Source organism: Tachysurus fulvidraco, chromosome 11 (assembly GCF_022655615.1).
Source record: "Tachysurus fulvidraco isolate hzauxx_2018 chromosome 11, HZAU_PFXX_2.0, whole genome shotgun sequence".
Lineage (NCBI taxonomy): Eukaryota > Metazoa > Chordata > Actinopteri > Siluriformes > Bagridae > Tachysurus > Tachysurus fulvidraco.
Window position 1 is genome coordinate 19,505,985 of NC_062528.1, and position 20,305 is coordinate 19,526,289.

Here is a 20,305-nt window from a genome sequence, read left to right on the forward strand (position 1 = left end):
TGGTTTAGTCCAAAATGCGCAATACTTTTTGCAGTTAAGTCTATTCGATCTCGGACCGTGTTCTCACCACAAACGAACCGTACCAGAGTTAGTTTGAAAGCGTACCGAGACCACCTCTTCAAGGAGGTCTCGGTACGCTTGTTTGGTCCGCTTTTGGTACGCACCAGAGTTTGATTGCTGCATTCTCACCTGCCCAAACGAACCGCACCAAATGAGCAATCGAACTCTGGTACGATTCAACCGAACTAAACAAGGCAGGTGTGAAAGCACCCTTAATTTAGTCCAGTTTATCTACTTTTTCCACCACTGCTGATTATTTACTGTCTTCAATTATTCATTGTTCCACACAAAGCCTTGAGGAACGTATTAGTCATTGTTCCCGTGTCTCTCTTGTGCCGTGTGGGATTCTCAGATGCCCGTCATAAAGCACACACCAGTTTTACACACTGTTTTTTCCACATCATCCAGCCAGCACTTTCCACACTATCGCTTCTGGTTATGTAAACCTACTGAATGCAAAATTAGACCCTTCGTGACTCTTTTCAGACTCGATTGTGCTTCTTCAGACCTCAGAGAGAACCAGATCATATTTGGAAAGCAAGCACTGGATAATTGGAGTTAGTTTGAAGGCCACAAAGCTGGGATGAGTGGAGTGAGAGCAGCTGAACTGGAATCAGAGTAATGCTTAGCGTCTCAGACTAAATAAAGCTGAACTCCTAAATGCCGAACAGAGACAGTGTTAAGCATCCGTATATCGGATCAGCAGTACCCATCGACACTTATGAACTTATGAAAAGAGACATGAGCGAAAGCGGTCATCAGACACTGAGAATAACTGAGGCAAAGCAGAGAGAATGAGGAGGAACTTCTTCCAGTTAGCCATTTGGGCCCTCAAACAGGAACACACCTAAAACCTGATCTGCATTTCTATAACCTTTCATCTCTTTCCCACCTTTATAGCAATTTTAACTTTTCTATCTGTCATTTCAGTGAATTCGATTTACTCTCACTCATTTTCTACCACTTTATCACGGGGAGCCTGTGCCTATCTCAGGCGTCATCGGGCATCAAGGCAGGATACACCCTGGACGGAGTGCCAACCCAATGCAGTGCACATACACACTCTCATTCACTCACAGACTCACACACTACGGACAATTTTCCAGAAATGCCAATCAACCTACCTTTCTACCAACCTACCTACCAATCTTTGGACCGGGGGAGGAAACCGGAGTACCCGGAGGAAACCCCCGAGGCACGGGGAGAACATGCAAACTCCGCACACACAAGGCGGAGGCGGGAATCAAACCCCGACCCTGGAGGTGTGAGGCGAACGTGCTAACCACTAAGCCACCATGCCCCCGAATTCAATTTATAGTATATTTTTTTTCTTCCCATATAGTTTGATGTTTCACATTGCTCTTACTTTACCCAGGTTTAACATTTAATCCTGGCTCTTCGTAACCTGACCATACATTCCTAAACCACACACTTAAACTTCTCCTTATTTAAATATTTATGCTTTAAATAACAGCTTGTCTCATTGAGGAAAAAAAGTTCAGGTCTGCCGTTCTGTATCCGAGCAGTTTTTATTATATTTCACAGCTTTCTAATCTTTTTTTTGCGAGATGTTCTGTGTTCTGCCGTCTTACTCTGTTTACCGTGGCAGTTTTGTTGCTACAGTACAGTACATCCTGATTTGCAAGTTTCATTTTAACGCCTTATCGTTTCACACTGTTCACTTTTGGCACAGAGATGCGGATTTAACAGCGTAAAAGTTTCATGACCCTGGGCAAAATTTTGGAATGTTAAACAAGAACGTTATTCTACCCAGGGTTATGAATTCATTCACCAGATCGACTGTATCCCATAAATTATATGGAATTGATTGTTGTGTCCTACAGTGATGCGGTAAGACAAGGTCAGACAAGGTCACTCACCAAACAGCGGTCTCCACCTGACTCTCAATGTGCTGATGGAAATCAAGCTGAGAGAAGAGAGGGAAGAGAACCTGAATGCCCCCGATGGAGTGGATGGCACTGTGGATCGAGTGCGTGACGATAGCCTTTACATCCTGAAGAGGAAAAGAGAAAGGATAAAAACAAAATGAACTGCTTCTTTTGGAAAAAAAAATCTAGAGAGAATGTATTGGCACCTTATCTTTCCACTCGACTCTAAAAGTATCGGCACCCTATTTATCGACTCAACTATAAAAGTATTGGAACCCGATCTATCTACTCAATTCTAAAAGTATTGGCACCCTGTCTCTTTAACATTAACTATTGTCAACCAATCGATGCACTCAACACATTGACACCCCTTTTATAGGCTTAACTAAAAAAAAATTGGCACCCCATCTTTTTCATTTTGCTATATAACTGCACAAAACAACTACTTGAAAATTTCAGACTGGCTTTGTCAAGCCAACATCAAAGTCTGTTATGAGAAACTTAACCATAAAGTTTTTTTTAATTATCATTCATGGGTTTCGTTTCATTAATAAACACCTCCTGACTAATTAGATTAAAGTAGTCAAGAGTGCTGTACTATGGTAGTGAGTCTATGCTTAAGCCTGAGTATGAACTAAGTTCATAAAACTCATTTCACCACCACATACAGTCTCTCAATCATACCCAGAGACACCCAAATACATGGATACACACAGACAGAGAGACACACACACACCTGCAGCATGAGGGCGTGTGGCGAGTGCACGAAGATCGAGGCGTTCTCTCTAGGAGAGGACTCCAGACACAGTTGAGCATCCGTGGCTTTGGCATTGTAGGTGAAGCAGATGCTGCTGGCCAACTTTCCATCATACAACACCTGCTTATGATGCTCAGCCAGGTGGATATCGCTCTCTGACTTAAACTTAAACGTGCTCTGTGAAGACACACAAAGATAGATCAAGATATGAGATCTACAGTATTGTGAATATCTGCAATAACAAATCACCCAGAAACAGCTAGAGGTATCTCTCAGTTCATGTCAAACAAATACGGCGGGTTTCTTTTACGCTGTAATTAAAATCATCCAAAGCCTCAAGTGTAGGATGAATTATGAATGAGGCGAGGAAAAGCCACGGTGGCTGGAGCTGAAGAGGGCAGTTGTGCAATGTTGTAATTAAGTCATCATTGAATCATCAGCAAATAACACTTAGATCTTGAGTTCTCGTTTTATTATTATTATTATTATCATTTTTTTTTGAATATATAATCATCTTCTAACTCACATTTCTACACTGAGAAAATCTATGTTATGGTTGTGACCACCACTGGCTGTTAGGAGATATACAGTAGTTACATCCTCCTATAAGCAAATGCTATTTATAATATATCTGGCTCTGATCTATAACCAAGACTCCGGCCTCCAGAATGAAACACAGCCCACATAGTAAGTCTAACGAGTCTGTTTCATATTGTCTCATAGTTATTCTTGTGGGACACACACAACCCTCCCATCCATCCTCACTGGACATCAAATCAAATCAAATCAAATCAAAATATTTTATTTGTCACATACACATACATACAGAGTACGACATGCAGTGAAATGCTTTCTGTCCGGTGTTTAAACATAAGGAACATAATGCAATTAGGGATAAAAAATATAACCAAAAGGAGGTAGATGAATAAAATAGTATAAACTATATAAAAAATATATATATAAAGTATATAGTAATTCACTATATATGAAAATATGAAAACATAAGTGAAAAACAATGTATGTACATATACATAAATATACATAAATGTGTATAGTTTTAATTGTTGTCCTTAAAGTGTCCATGTGCAGTATGGTGTGTATAAGGTGTATAAAGTGGCACTGTGCTGTGCAAGTCCAGAGTTAAGGTGACAGTCCAGAGTTAAAGAGTTAAAGTGTCATAGTGCAAGAAAGGTGTGCAGAAAATAGTGAAGGGAAAGGTCCAGTACTAGAACCAGATCCTGGATGTTTCCTGGTTTAAACTCCGAATGGCCTGTGGGAAGAAACATCTCCTCATTCTCTCTGTTTGCTTTCAAGGAGCGGAAGCGTTTCCCTGAACGCAACAAAGAAAAGAGTCCATTGTTGGGATGACTGAGACTTGAAGTTTAGTTTGAAGACTCAATCTTCACTAAACACTTAAACAAGCACTTAGTCTTATTAACTCTTTTCCCAGTGGCTGCTATTTAAATTTTTTTATTTAATCCTGATTTCTTGTGTTCATGTTGAATGTCTTTGTCATGTTACATTTCACAGTGGTGGTTAATGGCTAATAAAGGCCTTAAAATTGGTAGATTTTAGTGGTTAAGGTGTTGGACTACTAAACAGAAGGTTGTGAGTTAAAATCCCAGGTCCACCATTATGCCACTGCTGGGCCCATGAGCAAGGCCCTTAACCCTCAATCGCTCAGTTGTATAAAATAAGTTTAAATGTAAATCGCTCTGGATAGGGGTGTTGTTTGTCAAATCATTATTCACAACATGCACCATGTTTGCCGTTGTGTGCTGTCACATTCTTATAGTACAGTGACTGGTGACTTGCAGAGATAAAACCTTTTTTCCACCCTTCTGGTGAAATGGAAATGGAGTTATGTTCCATTTTTATGTTTTTTTCCATGTGTTAAGTAACCTTGTTTTTGTCTTAGTTATGTTATGTACTCTAGTTTCTGTTTATTCAAGTTAAGTAAATCTTTTGTTACGTTTTCGTCTAATAAACCATGGTTTATCTTTATCCCTGTTAAATCTACGCCATGCCATCACCAACATCACAATAGCAGAGACTCCAAGTGTTATCTTCAGCCAATAAAATTCAATAGTGGGAAAAACACGTCTCACACTGAAAGCCAACAGTGTGTCCTGACTCATTTTAGATCAGACATTTAGCTATAAAATAATTCATTTGTTTACACTAAATGAAAATGTAACATAAATCTATTTCCATTCCACCAGAAGGGTGGAAAAAAGGTTTTATCTCTGCAGGTTACCAGTCACTGTATTATAAAGTTGCTATGGCTTTAATCCTACTGGTTGCAATGTTAAACACATTTATCAAAAGACTAGTTTTCTTGCCAATAAAATAAAACATTCTAGAGGCTGATTTGGTTTGTGTATAAAATTCAGCAGTGTTTATCTGCATCATATCATATGAGATGAAAGAGTACCAGTGCGATTTTCACAACAGATCACATGACCTCTACTGTCTTCACTCCCATCGGTAGTACAATAACCAACCTTTGTACAACCTCCGTACAATATAGCAGCAAAGCGCAGAAATCCCATGAGATGTCTCATTACTGTTTTGTCCCTCTTTAGTTAGCAAGATGCTAGTCAGCTATCTGTTGAGAATGGTGTATCTTTTCCGCTTCAAAACATTGAACTGTAGAATGTTATAGATTTAACAAGCAAATATTTTCTACAGAGACAACGATTTAATGTGCAAAATTATGCAAATGCAAATATGTAGACGTTTACATTAAGACAACAAGAAAAAAAGACTAGCGAGAATAGATTGAATTATTGCTAGCGGTTCTTCCTTACTCTTAGAGCACAGCTTGGTGTTTTTGTGTGTTTTATCTTTCACTGTGCCAAACAAAAAGAAGCTGGAATTAGCGGTAAGGCGTATAAAATGGAGAAAGATACAAACTGATAATTCATTTGGAGCAATTATCCGATAGAAGCCAATGGATTTTCGCTAATTTATTGTGTAGTAAAAATGATGATAGAGATGAGAGTTTCAGGGATCCATTAGTGTGCAGGTGAGCACTGGGAAACATTTTACTCGTTGCTTGTTTTTTTAACAACATGTAGATTTACTAATCGAAATCTGGATGTAAATACTGTATCAATCCACATCATCCCTGAGGTAAACTACAAAAGCGTTCTCCTGGGTGAAACCAGAGACTATAATAATCTCAGCACGCTGTTCACTGAAGCGGAAAAAAGGACAGTTTATGATGTGCATGGACAGCCTGTGACTCTTGGGATTGCTGTGGATGTGTCCTGGAGACTGTCACTCTGACTTCAAGCTACTGTTGTGTCGGTCAGCTTTGTGCTCGGGTCTTCATCAGCGATCACATGAAGACATTAGCAGGAAGGAATTAGTGTTGGGTCTGTGGTGTGTTTGGTGCTGACCTAATTAGTTCCTCAGGATCTCTTGGCTGCACAATTCTACTACCTTTACAAATTTTATTCCGATTCTATGCTCCTGGAAAGCTGTTTTGAGACAATGTCCATTGTAAAAAGTGCTATACAAATAAAATGAATTTAATTTAATTGAATGATGTACAATTCTGTTATCCAGGTGAGATGATATAGTATGACACTGGCACATAGGGTAATACCCAGTGGTAAATGTGATGGTTTTAGCATCTCGCACATCATCATTATCAGTCAGACAAAAAGTCAGATATCTAGCATCAAGCAATCCTGTGAAAGGAAACAGCCTCAAAGGAAAAAGTACAAACAGATGAACCACATGAAAGAATATCGAACCAGAAACACAACATCTGTTTTTAAGACAAAATTAACAACTATTAAAGGGGGACACGGTGGCTTAGTGGTTAGCACGTTCGCCTCACACCTCCAGGGTTGGGGTTTGATTCGTGCCTCCGCCTTGTGTGTGTGGAGTTTGCATGTTCTCCCCATGCCTCGGGGGTTTCCTCCGGGTACTCCGGTTTCCTCCCCCGGTCCAAAGACATGCATGGTAGGTTGATTGGCATCTCTGGAAAATTGTCCGTAGTGTGTGAGTGTGAGAGTGAATGAGAGTGTGTGTGTGTGCCCTGTGATGGGTTGGCACTCCGTCCTGGGTGTATCCTGCCTCGATGCCCGATGACGCCTGAGATAGGCACAGGCTCCCCGTGACCCGAGAAGTTCAGGTTAAGCGGTAGAAAATGTATGAAGGAATGAAATGAATAACGGCTATTACAACCAGCTGTATGCTAATCTTGTTTAGTTTTACTTCTATGCTAGCCTTAGAACTATGCAGCATTATGCTAGCTTTGTAAATTGTGTATTTAAGCTAAACACTCACCTGTCCTTGACTTCATCCACACTGTTGTACAGGTTATAAAGCCATAGATGTCAGATTTCAGATAGTCCAGAAATACTCATTAAAAAGGAATTGCTGCCTGGTCACTGTAGGGTGCCATTATTTTTGGAGAGCAAGCATTTTCTCCTGGTTTTGATTAAGCGGGTAATAGAAAAGCGGAATATTGTAGTTTTTATTTGTGTGAAATGAATCTTGTTGTGAATGAAATGTTCAGTTTGTGATATTATGATGTTTATTGTTTTGCTGTTACTCAGCTTGAGAGCCACAAGCTTCATGTTCTATAGTTTTATTACATTCACGTGGAAATGAGAAAGCTGCTCTCTGCTTTTCATCTCCATTTGTTTGTTTATTCGTTCATGTTTATGTTAAGATTTATTCATTTTCATGCTTTTTAAAATTAAGATTTTACTTCGTAGTCTCTATTGTTGTATGTCTTTGTTTGATCATACTATTTTGTTTGTGTGTTTATATTAGGTTTTATTGATTTTATGATTATTTATTTATTTATTTATTTATTTATTTATTTATTCATTCATTCATTCATTCATTTTCTACCGCTTATCCGAACTTCTCGGGTCACGGGGAGCCTGTGCCTATCTCAGGCATCATCGGGCATCGAGGCAGGATACACCCTGGACGGAGTGCCAACCCATCACAGGGCACACACACTCTCTCACACACTCACACGCTACGGACAATTTTCCAGAGATGCTAATCAACCTACCATGCATGTCTTTGGACCGGGGGAGGAAAACGGAGTACCCGGAGGAAACCCCCGAGGCACGGGGAGAACATGCAAACTCCACACACACAAGGCGGAGGTGGGATTCGAACCCCCAACCATGGAGGTATGAGGCAAACGTGCTAACCACTAAGCCACCGTCTGTCTGTAATATTTTTTGCTTGTTTGCTCGTTCATTTTTTGGTGTCTTTTTTATATTACATTTTTTTTAATTCATTTTATGCTCATTCATCCATTCATTCGTTCATTCATTCATTCATTCATTCATTCATTCATTCATTCATTCATTCATTTATCTTTATTTAGTTTAGTTATCTATCAATCAATCTATCAATCTATCTATCAATCTATCTATCTATCTATCTATCTATCTATCTATCTATCTATCTATCTATCTATCTATCTATCTATCAAACTATCTAGCTAGCTAGCTAGCTATCCAGATTTAGTTTTAGCTTTTAAAACGTTTGTTTGCTTGTTTGTTTGTTTGTTAGTATGTGTCTTAAATTGTATGTGTCTGAATTTACACTGAGACTATAAAGAAAGTGTATAAAACATGCAGCTGTACGACTAGGACAGTGTGAGGCTCAAATCAGTTCTCAAACACAAGTAGAGAAATAAACATTCTCAGCACTGACACATTACAGCATCCTGCATATTGGATGTTCAGCTGAGAAAACACACTTATTTTTATCTTACAATAAATCTTACAATAAATCACTGACCTGCATGACATCAAAAATATGTGATACCGACGTGCACCGTACAAATCACACGCAAATGAAAACCAGAAGATTTTTATCCAAAATCAGAAAAGAAATGATTGGCTGGATGGTTATGGTTGACTCTGTCAGCTTCCTGTCAGGTTCCCCACCCCTCTGCTTATAACTGATGATGTAATACTAGCCTTTTGATATAAAAAAAACAAACAAAAAAAAAAACCCAGAGCCAAACAACATTAATCTTCTGTGTCAGTGGGGAAGAAGCAACAACTACAATGAAATTACACTGGGAGAAAACATGCTGCAGTGCAAAAAAACTATTTCAGACACTTCGCAGGAGAAAACTGATAGCGGAAAACCAATTTATACAGCGATTATTCTGCTCTAGTTGTTTATTTCTATTAATATTTGTGCAAATTATTGTTCAAATACTTTTTTTTGTTTGTTTGTTTAAATAAATAGAAATGGGGGGAGCAATAGTGGCAATAGTGTAGAGCAGGGTTTTATTTTTTATTTTTGTAATTTTAGAAAAAAATTGAAAAGTGAAAGTGACGTGACATACGGCTAAGGACGGTGACCCATACTCAGAATTCGTTCTCTGCATTTTGACCCATCCAAAGAGCACACACACAGCAGTGAACACACACACAGCAGTGAACACACACCCGGAGCAGTGGGCAGCCATTTATGCTGCACGCCCAGGGAGCAGTTGGGGGGGTTCGGTGCCATGCTCAAGGGCACCTCAGTCGTGGCCGGCCCGAGACTCGAACCCACAACCTTAGGGTTACGAGTCAGATTCTCTAACCATTAGGCCACAACTTGCCCAGATTTTATTAAAATAAAATCTATCTATCTATCGTTGTAGCTTTAAATATTTAAGCATATGACTTTATCCAGATGAATTTACACTAAAAAGAAAAAAGTGGCAGACTGAACTCAGGTGTTCAAATGTTTAATATTCATATAAATATTTTATTATTTTAAGTTCATTTATGAAATAGGTTCCGATATCAGTTTAAAAAATGTTAAAAGATGCAAAAGATATTAAATAAACACTTTAAGATATTAATCTTTTTTTTTTTGTTGTTTAGAAAAAATTAAATTAATTAAATAATATAAAGAAACATCTAAACAGGGAGTACAGAACATCGTGTTTAAGACTTAAAGAAAAAAACTGTAACTTAACTCGCTCGTGTTACGTATCATCTAAAAGCAGGATTTTATTTCGATGTTTTGTGTTTTTTTTTTGAAAATTCAAGATTGTTCCCTTTCCTGATTTAACTTGCTCAAACGATCTGAATATGTACTAAAACGTTTACGTCCTCTGTTTCTCGATCAATCCCGACACGTCTCTCTCCACGTGAATCATTCCGTATCACCGCCCTCATAGGTCAGTACTGTCATTACATCACTGGATGATGTAATCGCTGCAAATAATGATTAGGTCATCATCTGAACGGAAATCAGACCGACTGTAATCTCATTATGCTAGATAAATCTTAGGCTTGGTAATGCTAATTAATCTCAGCTGTAGTGACGTACCTCTGGCTGGGACCAGAAACAGAGCATGACTCGTCCATTTCTCTGATCAATCACATGAATTAGAGGATAATATCTGATTGATTTTGATCCAAGTTCTGTTTTTTTTTACGTAAATCTATTTGAATTGCAAAATTGCAAGCACCAGATTCTTCTTTAAAACTACCAGTGAAGACGGTATTGGATAAAGATATCACTTTAAGATATTAAAGCAAATCATCTTCATTATCCTATAAGTAGCATTTATTCTGGTCAAGGTTGGAACCTGTTCTCAGGGATCATCTGGAAGGATTAGCTGTTATTAACATCTGTTATTAACTCTCTTTTTCAGGCTTCGAAATTTTATTTGATGGGAAGATGGGGAAATATTTTGTGATGCCAACGATACCTTCGCATCACCATCGACTCCTGCTGTCTGATGTCCATTTGAACAGATGTGTTCATATTTTAGAAGATTTCTCAGAACTCTTGTTATGCTATTAACCAGCACCAAACACAACATGCACAGGTTTAAGAAGTGAGTGTGACCTACATCAAGCACAGCACCCAGACTGCAGGTAGAAATGGAACGGATGGATGCAGGGGCGGTGGAAGTAGAATTTGTATCTATTTTACATTTTTTAAGGGAAATATTATCCTAAGAAAATTTGGAGCTCAAGCTCTTTTTGGTTAGTTAAAATTTTCAATCAGTCTCACTCCAGGGTTTTTTCTTTTGTTTTTCTGTTTGTTTCTTTTTAAATTGTTCTGGCCATGTACTTGATTTCAAAATTTTATGCAATGCAAAAAGAAACTAAAAAAAAACCTTTCTTTGTAATACTACTTGAATTGGTGAATTTCCCAGCACAGTATTCTTTTTTAATCTCCTACCTGTGTAATGACTTTCTAGCTTTCTGTGATAGCTCTATTCATCTTCCAGGCACGTGAATGAAAGAGGGCTTCGGCTGAAAGTGTGTTGTAATAACGTTACACAGAATGCACGTATGTAGGACGGTTTACCATAAATGCCTTTGGATGGCTGTACTTTGGATCTGCTGTGAATTCTACGATAGCATGTGTGACAATAGACGGGTTGGTGCTCCTCCTGCTACTATGGAAGTTTTGGACATACTACATGAGTTTTGAACAGCTGGCAGCGGGTTGAGGCGGCAAAAGTGCTCCATAGGCTCAGCAGCCAATCAGAGCGGAGCTACAAACTCTCTACCATCTTGGAAGAGAAGAGGGAGTGACATGGGGTGCGGTGTTGTCATGGCTGTTTTGTCCGGACGACGACTCTCCCTGAACCCACCTCATGCCACCAGACCTTCTGGGCCCCAACTCACCGTCACTGCCAACAGAACCTAAAGCCCATGTTGGAAGCTGACTTTTTTTTTTTTTTGCCAATGGGTGGATCTAAAGCTGGTTACAACCGCAATATATCATCTTTTGACTCTTTAATGCAAATAAATCTCTGTTTATTGATCACAACTTGACCCTGCTCTATCTGTGTTCTGCCCTCGCAGTAGGGCATTCCTACACACAATTTTTTTTTTTTTTTTTCCAATTTTTACACAGACACAGAAATAAAACAAGGTGAGGGCCTTGGGGTTGACACATCTGATGTAACGTTTCCTTCTGACTAGCTCAACTTTTTTGGAATATCAAATAACTTCATGCTCTGTATGATGTTACCTCCGGTCCTGCCATCTAAACTTTAATGAATATTAAATGCAAATTTCACGATACACACAATATGAGAAATGCATTTATCTAGACAGATTTACTATCGTGCTATTTGTGACAAGGACATTCCAACTCATGCCTAGTAAGCTCGCTGTTGTAGAAATCTTCTTTTACCAGTCGTACAAACAAATGGATGAATGTTTTGTAGCATGAGTTGCACTGTAGCTATTTACCACTTAACACATTTCTCTAACAGCCCGATTATTACATTCTGCATCCCAACTCACACATTGCATGCCAAATGGTACACCTTAATAGCAATAATATCACTGATGTAGTATGCTAGTACAGGCTTGGGCACTAGACCCAGACCCAGGATTATCGTCGTCTCGTCAAGTTTACAAAGGTCTTGAAAATAATAATAATAATACCCAGCGGCATGGCTTCTGCACAAGCAAACATTGGTGCATATCTTTAAGATTAAAAAAGCAGAACGCAGAAAGTCTATCAAGCAAAATAAACAAAGATGAGGAAAAAAGAGAAAGATAAAGAGACTTTGGTCAGTAATGTTGAGTGAACTGATCTTTCCATCAGGATGGGGAAACACAGATTACAGGCTCATCTGTGGTGTGTAATTGCTTGCCCCTGTAACAGGCTCTCTCATTATTTCTAATAACCTGCCTGTGCTGATGGTCTGTGTTTCTGAGCTAATTGAAGGTGAAGATCCTTAGAGGATTTCATGCATGAGCGAACGGTAAAGCTGTAAAAAGCATGGACTGTGCCAAGAGCAGTGAAAATAGAATTTTTAGTTAGTAAAAAAAAAAAAAAAATAAGGGAAATTTTACCCTAAGAAAATCAGACTTAAGAAAACAACCACTGCTTTTGATTTTCAATCAGTCTCTCTCCAGGTGTTTTTTTTTTTTTTTCCGTTGTAGACGGAAATTGATCGGAATTGCTTTGTGGTGGGACTCCAATCATTTACATCAATGCTGAGAGAGATGGAGGAGAAACTAATCCCAGCTGTCAGCTCACATTCACAGCTATACAAGCCAGCAGGATAAATCTATAATATATCTTCTAACAGGCCTTGGCTCAGCACGCTGAAAGAGTACAAGCAGAAATCTCAAGAAAACACACAATAAAAAAAAAAAAACTTTTTTTTAAGGTCAATCTTCATGTGTAAATACATCACATGATTTCAATTCCTTGTGAACAGAATACAACACCGAGCACCATTCAGAGTTATTTTAAAAATTGTAGCTCACACGATAGAAAACTTGTAGGCAAAAATCGCCTCAGGTCCTAATTACAGTAACATTAATACCCGTTTTAAAAAGACTCAACCGGCTGACTCGGTTCTACCCTGAGGACACAATTAAAATCAAGAACTCTACAAATGCTTGTTGGAACCAAAGCTCAGAAACATAAACGAAAGCAAGCAAATTAAGGGCATTAGATCATATACTCTGGATGGAAATGTGTTTTAAAACCCAAAGCGAGAAAGATTTGGTTTGAAATTTTTTCATATTCCTCGCTGGAACCCGACCTCTGAACGTTTCAGCAGTTTTACAATGAACCCTGACTTGCTCCCTTTAAAGAGAATACAGAAACGCTGCTCTCTATTTCCCTCAGGAATTGTTAAGCAAAAGCCAGAAATCTGCTGCATGGTTTATTTTACAAAGCAACAATGATGCAAGAAATTATTTCATTGATGATTGTATTTTTTCTTTATTTAGTTAGAAAATATCTGGAAAAAAATTGAAGTCTTTAGCTGTGGTGAACATTTCACACGCCTCTACATTAGCACTTAGTAGATTGTACGTACCGGTAAACTAGCATGTACCGTAGTAACATTAGACTAGAGGTGAAAATTGATGATCCAATTGATGATTGATGATCCAAGATGGCGGCGCGGCAGTAGCACGCAGCGGCCTCTCCGGATTCAATACGGTGCTAATTACGTTTTTAAGTCTTTATTTACGGTTCTGAGCCCGACCATTGCTTCTACATGGATGCCAGAGACAGCGGTGTTCATGTATACAAACATGTATACAAACACCAGGACCTAATAAAGTACAGAAATCGTGTAACAACCAACCTGCACGATGATGTACTGGTTAGGCTTCGTGACCTCGGCTTGCTGCGGAGACCAGGCCTCCAGTCCCCGGTGTCGCCTGATACCAGAGACCAGGGGAGGGGACGCCGAAAGCGGTTCGCGAGGAAGCGGAAGCGTGGTAAGCAAGCGGGCGTCCGTGCTAGGCTAAAAACAAACCCTAGCCGGCCGGCTCTCCCATCCATTCTACTATCCAACGTTTGCTCCCTGGACAATAAACTGGACTACATCCGACTCGAACGCTCTACACGGAGAGAGGTTAGAAACTGCTGTGTGTTTGTTTTCACGGAGACGTGGCTCAGCGACAGAGTTCCGGACGCCGCCATTCAGCTGGACGGGCTAACTTCATTTAGAGCCGACAGAAATGCAGCTCTTTGCGGTAAGACTCGCGGTGGTGGTGTGTGTGTTTATATCAACACGGAATGGTGCAAGAACTCTGTGCTTGTTTCTACTTACTGCTCATCGTCAGTAGAGTTTGTGACTGTTAGATGCAGACCATTTTATTTACCACGGGAATTTACTACTGTTTACATTGTCGGAGTTTACATTCCTCCTAGCGCTAATGCTAAAGAGGCGCTAAGTGAGCTATACGGAGCTATTAGCGACCTACAGAATGTTCACCCCGACGGACTTTTTATCATCGCCGGAGATTTCAACCATGCAAATCTTAAGTCAGTGCTCCCTAAATTCCATCAGCATGTGGACTTTGCTACGAGAGGTGAAAACACGCTGGATCTTGTTTACACAAACATTCCCGGTGCGTACCGTGCGGAGCCCCGCCCCCACCTCGGCTACTCAGACCACATCACTGTTATGCTAATTCCAGCATACAGACCACTCGTCAGACGCTCAAAACCGGTTCTGAAGCAGGTGAAAACCTGGCCAGCAGGAGCCACTTCTGCTCTTCAGGACTGCTTTGAGTGCACTGACTGGAATATCTTCAGGGAGGCTGCAACCAACGGCGACTCCGTCAACTTGGAGGAGTACACGTCAGCAGTGACCAGTTACATCGGCAAGTGCATTGATGACGTGACCGTTTCCAAGACCATCACTACACGCCCCAACCAGAAGCCGTGGATGAATGCTAATGTGCGTGCTCTGCTGAGGTCTAGGGACCTAGCCTTCAGAACAGGGGACAGGGTGGCCCTAAGAACAGCAAGGGCCAAACTGTCCCGAGCCATCAGAGAGGCAAAGCGTGCACATGCCCAGACAATCCACAGCCACTTCCAGGACAGCGGAGACACCCGGCGCATGTGGCAGGGCATACAGGCGATCACAAACTACAAGACAGCTTCACCTGCTTGTGATAGCGACGCCTCCCTCCCAGACGCGTTGAACGAGTTCTACGCTCGGTTCGAGGTACAGAACAACGTTACGCCAAGGAAGACCATCCCTCGTCCCGACGACCAGGTACTCTGTCTATCCACGGCCGACGTGAGGAGATCTCTATGCAGAGTTAACCCACGGAAGGCTGCTGGACCAGACAACATTCCTGGCAGGGTGCTCAGAGAATGTGCGGAACAGCTAGCGGATGTCTTTACGGACATCTTCAACATTTCCCTGAGCAGCGCCGTTGTTCCTACGTGCCTCAAAACTACCACCATCGTTCCTGTCCCAAAGAAGTCTACAGTGTCTTGCCTCAATGACTATCGTCCCGTTGCACTCACACCCATAGTTATGAAGTGCTTCGAGAAGCTCGTCATGAGGCACATCAAGACCCAGCTACCACCCTCACTTGACCCCCTACAGTTCGCGTATCGTCCAAACCGCTCCACAGACGATGCCATTACCACAGCCCTCCACTTAGCCCTCACCCATCTGGACAATAAGGACACTTATGTACGAATGCTGTTCATAGACTTTAGTTCAGCATTCAATACAATCATCCCTCAGCACCTGATTGGGAAGCTGAGCCTGCTGGGACTAAACACCTCCCTCTGCAACTGGATCCTGGACTTCCTGACTGGGAGACCTCAGTCAGTCCGGATCGGGAACAGCATCTCCAGCACCACCACACTGAACACTGGAGCTCCTCAAGGCTGCGTGCTCAGTCCACTGCTGTTCACTCTGCTGACTCACGACTGTGCAGCAATGCACAGATCGAATCATATTATTAAGTTCGCCGATGACACGACCGTGGTGGGTCTCATCAACAAGAACGACCAGTCAGCATACAGGGAGGAGGTGCAACAACTAACTGCCTGGTGTAGAGCCAACAACCTTTCTCTGAATGTGGACAAAACTAAAGAGATGGTTGTGGACTTCAGGAGAGCACAGAGCGACCACTCTCCGCTGAACATCGACGGATCATCTGTAGAGATCGTCAAGAGCACCAAATTTCTGGGTGTTCATCTAGCGGAGAACCTCACCTGGTCACTCAACACCAGCGCCATCACCAAGAAAGCCCAGCAGCGTCTCTACTTCCTCCGAAGGCTGAGAAAGGCACATCTCCCTCCCCCAACCCTGACCATGTTCTACAGAGGGACCATTGAGAGCATCCTGAGCAGCTGCATCACTGTCTGGTTTGGGAACTGTACGATCTCGGATCGCAAAACCCTGCAGCGGATAGTGAGGACAGCGGAGAAGATCATTGGGGTCTCTCTTCCCTCTATCATGGACACTTACACCACACGCTGCGTCCGCAAAGGCAACAGCATTGTGGATGACCCCACACACCCCTCACACACACTCTTCACCCTCCTGCCGTCTGGAAAAAGGTACCGAAGCATTCGGGCCCTCACGACCAGACTGCGTAACAGTTTCTTCCCACAAGCCATCAGACTTCTCAATAACCGAACTGTACTATACTGAGCACAACATACACACATATCATCTGTATGGACTGCACAGACCCTCACAAAACACACACACTGTTTTGCACACTTTTCTGCTGTTTTTGCACATATTGGACAATATCTCAGTCATCTGCTGTTTTTTGCACAACTCCATATATAATCCAAAGGACCTGCTGCTAAGAACCTGCTGCTGTTCATTCTTTTACTGCACAAAATACTGTTTGAACATTCAGTATTTACACTGGTCGGTCGGCGCTGTTTCTGTTACTGTGTATTGTCTTTTGTGTATTGCATTTTTTGTACTTTTTGTATTGTCTTGTAACTTAATGTCTGCACTGTCTTTTTGTCCTGCACTGTTTTTTGTCCTGCACTGTCTTGCTTGTCTTGTCCTGCACTGTTTGCACCAGGTTGCACAGTTGCACTTTATGTGGCTAAGACTACTTACATGTCCTTAGCCCTGTCTTTGTTTTATGTAACACCATGATCCTGGAGAAACGTTGTCTCATTTCACTGTGTACTGCAACAGCTATATATGGTTGAAATGACAATAAAAAGCTTCTTGACTTCTTGACTTCTTGACTTGAAAAAAATATTGGCTAAATGCTAAGTAAAGAAGCTATAAAAATGCACATCGCTGACATACAGCTCGAATTTTTTAATAAAAATAAAATCTCTATAAGAAACTCATCCTTTTTTTGCCCCTGGATGTGATTTTACAAAAAAAGAGAAAAAAAAATCATGCGTAATTTTTTCTGTGTCTCGATGAAACGGCAAAATTTTGGTCACTAACCTACTGTATAGCTCCACCTCTTGCTTAGCTCTTTAAACAGGAGTACATCACAGCATAGGTGAGTACAGAGACTAAAATACTAAGTGTCCTCTTCTTCGTCCCGAGCTCTTACACCTATGAAAGGTTAGCGTCCCTTTGATTTACTGTCCTGTCCAGAGCAGCAGCCTAAATGCAAATCATTCTCAGCCATAAAAACTGTCCCAATAGTAAAACAAAATGACCCCAGTATAACTAGTACATCAAGTATGGCTGTTGTTGTCCTTCAGCTACTCCCATAATTAGATTTTGGCATAACTAGCATCATGCCTAGCATTGCCAAAAAAAATAAAACAGTCTGTTCTAACTGAGTCATATGCACTAGAAATCAGTTTATCTATTTGTACAGAATTGACAACACTTAAAAATACAGACCTGTTTTTTTTTATATATATATATATCTGAGAGTACTAGGAGCAATAGGGACACAATGATGACATTATAAGGCAGAGATTGGTAAAGAAATATTCCAGGAACATCAAAGCTATATTACTCCAGGGACATGAGCTACTTGAAGAAGCTTCTTAACTTGGTGTTGCATGTCTTTCTCTGAGACAGATACAGACCTTATAGCTCGGCCCCAGCTGATGGATGGCGAAGATCTGCGCTGGGTTGAGAGCTTCGCTAAACACGTAGATGGCACCAAGCTGTCCACAGAACACCCGGTTAGCGTCTGCTGTCTCAGACGAACCCAGGAAACATTTGTCATAGCTCTGTGTTAGAGAGAAAGAGAGATAGAGAGAGAGCATGTGAACAACATTGAGGTAGAAGAATGTAAGAATGATTTTAAAGCAGATAAGTGCCCGAGTATAGAAGGCTAAACAGGAAATGAGCTGTAGATTTAAAAAAAGTAAAAACAAGGGTTTGCACCACAAGGTAATCTGAAATCAAATTAAAATTCATTTGAAAATCAAATAAATGAAGTCAAACATTCTTCATCTTCCTCGTGACAAAGTAAGGGTAACAGATCTTTCAAGAATTAAAAAAAAAAAAAAAAAACGAGAAGAAAGATTATTTGAGATAGAAGGAAACCCTGCTGAAAAATACAGCATAAACTAGCATGAATTCCATGCTGGTCCAGGCTGGTTTTTACTGGTTCATGCTGGTATAGTGCTGGTATAATGCTGGTCAGTGCTGGTATAGTGCTGGTATACTGTAGATGGGTGGCCAACATAGTCATGGTGTTATCAATCAAAACGGGGCTGGTGTAGCTGGTTCACCAGTATGATCTTTCTGGAATGAGCTTTAAGGGAACAACCTTTATTTTTGCTTGTGTATGTTTCTATGTAACACATTAATATAAGATTAAAACACAATATATTGAAATATATTTAATTATAAGTGAATTATTTCTTTTGCTCCTTCTTTTGAATAAAGAACTGAAATAACAAAGCTCAAAAAGCTTTGATTAACAGAGAATAAAAACATTTAAAAATCATTCGTTAGGGATTAAAGTGTCTCCACAAATTAAATATAGTAATACCAACAAATGTTGACTTCCCGGGCTCCATGAGGGGAGCAGCATATAAATTCTTCTATATTCTATATATATATACAGTATGTGTGTGTGTGTGTGTGTGTGTGTGTGTGTGTGTGTGTGTGTGTGTGTGTGTGTGTGTGTGCTATGTGTGTGTGTGTGTGTGTGTGTGTGTGTGTGTGTGTGTGTGTGTGTGTGTGTGTGTGTGTCTGTGTCTGTGTGTATATATATCCAGAATGTTTTTCTTTATTAAAAAGTGAATTGCAATTCTCTAGAAAATTGTCTTGGTCTTTATTTAACTATGAATATGCACTAAGAAATGTGATATGTGATATGTAACAAATGGGTTTTGTTGTGGTCTTGCTGGGATTATACTAGCATCCAAAAGACATCATATATTGACCAGCATATGGGGTCAATATATGACCAGCATATACCAGCACCCCAGGCTGGTCGGCCAGCACACCAGCATCCCAGGGTGTTCGGCCCACACACCAGCATCCCAGGGTGTTCGGCCCACACACCAGCATCCCAGGCTGGTCGGCCAGCACACCAGCAACCAGCACCTAATGCTGGACAGCATACCACCATCCCACGCTGGTTCCAGCATGCAAAACATACCTTATGCTGGACCAGCAATGCTGTTTTTTTTTAGCAGGGAAGGTGGTGCATTTACAGGGTCAGAAAAGCTTGCGGAATACTTGTCCGCTCCAGATTCATAAATCAAACAGCTTATCTGCTATTTTTATTGGAGACGACAAAAGACAGTTCTTTTGCATTCCAGAGGAGCTGGTTGGCCTGATAGAATCATTTTAAACAGTGAGAAGAAAATCTGCTTTGAATTTGCACAAATAATGTCTTTTGAGCACAAAAAATATTAAATATTAAAAGTATTCAGACACTATTTACATAAAAGAAATAACCCAATGGGTATAAGTAGAACATAAAAATTGTCATTAAATAAGATGTTGGCATTGGATATGAAAACCATGTACAGTAAAAGGTGCAGAAGGGAAGTTCTCAATGATTAAACAATACTTTGCTGGAAAAAGTTACAGAGCCGTAAAGAAGACTGAAGACTGAAAGTCAATGGAACCACATCTATTTTATACTGCAGAAGTGCACCACCCAGGATTTCACAATGCACTCTTTGTGTAACGATAAGGAAGTTAAAAGAGAAGCCAACAGTCACTCACAAAAAGTTGCAAGATGACCTAAAAGCAGCACTAACAACAGTTACAGTATTTTCCGCACTATAAAGTGCACCAAAAAGCCTTACATTTTCTCAAAAATCGGCCGTGCGCCTAATAATCCGGTGCGCCTTATGTGTGCACTGAGTTCCAAAACTCTGTAAAAATGTTGTCGTGCGACTTTGGTAAGCACTTGATTGACAGTTCGACCATTTC

At 40.6% G+C, this 20,305-nt stretch overlaps 1 protein-coding gene across 4 annotated transcripts in view; it reads right to left on the bottom strand.

Annotated features, from left to right (window-relative positions):
* Positions 1 to 20,305, bottom strand: part of nbeab (neurobeachin b) — a 417,880-nt gene that overhangs the window by 273,269 nt on the left and 124,306 nt on the right. For all 4 annotated transcript variants that reach the window (XM_047820677.1, XM_047820673.1, XM_047820672.1 and 1 more), the window contains exons 8-10: positions 17,989 to 18,135; positions 2,686 to 2,883; positions 1,941 to 2,074 (exon numbers count right to left, since the gene is read on the bottom strand). In XM_047820677.1, coding sequence (XP_047676633.1) covers positions 1,941 to 2,074; positions 2,686 to 2,883; positions 17,989 to 18,135 — 479 coding nt within the window. The remainder of the gene's footprint in view (positions 1 to 1,940; positions 2,075 to 2,685; positions 2,884 to 17,988; positions 18,136 to 20,305) is intronic.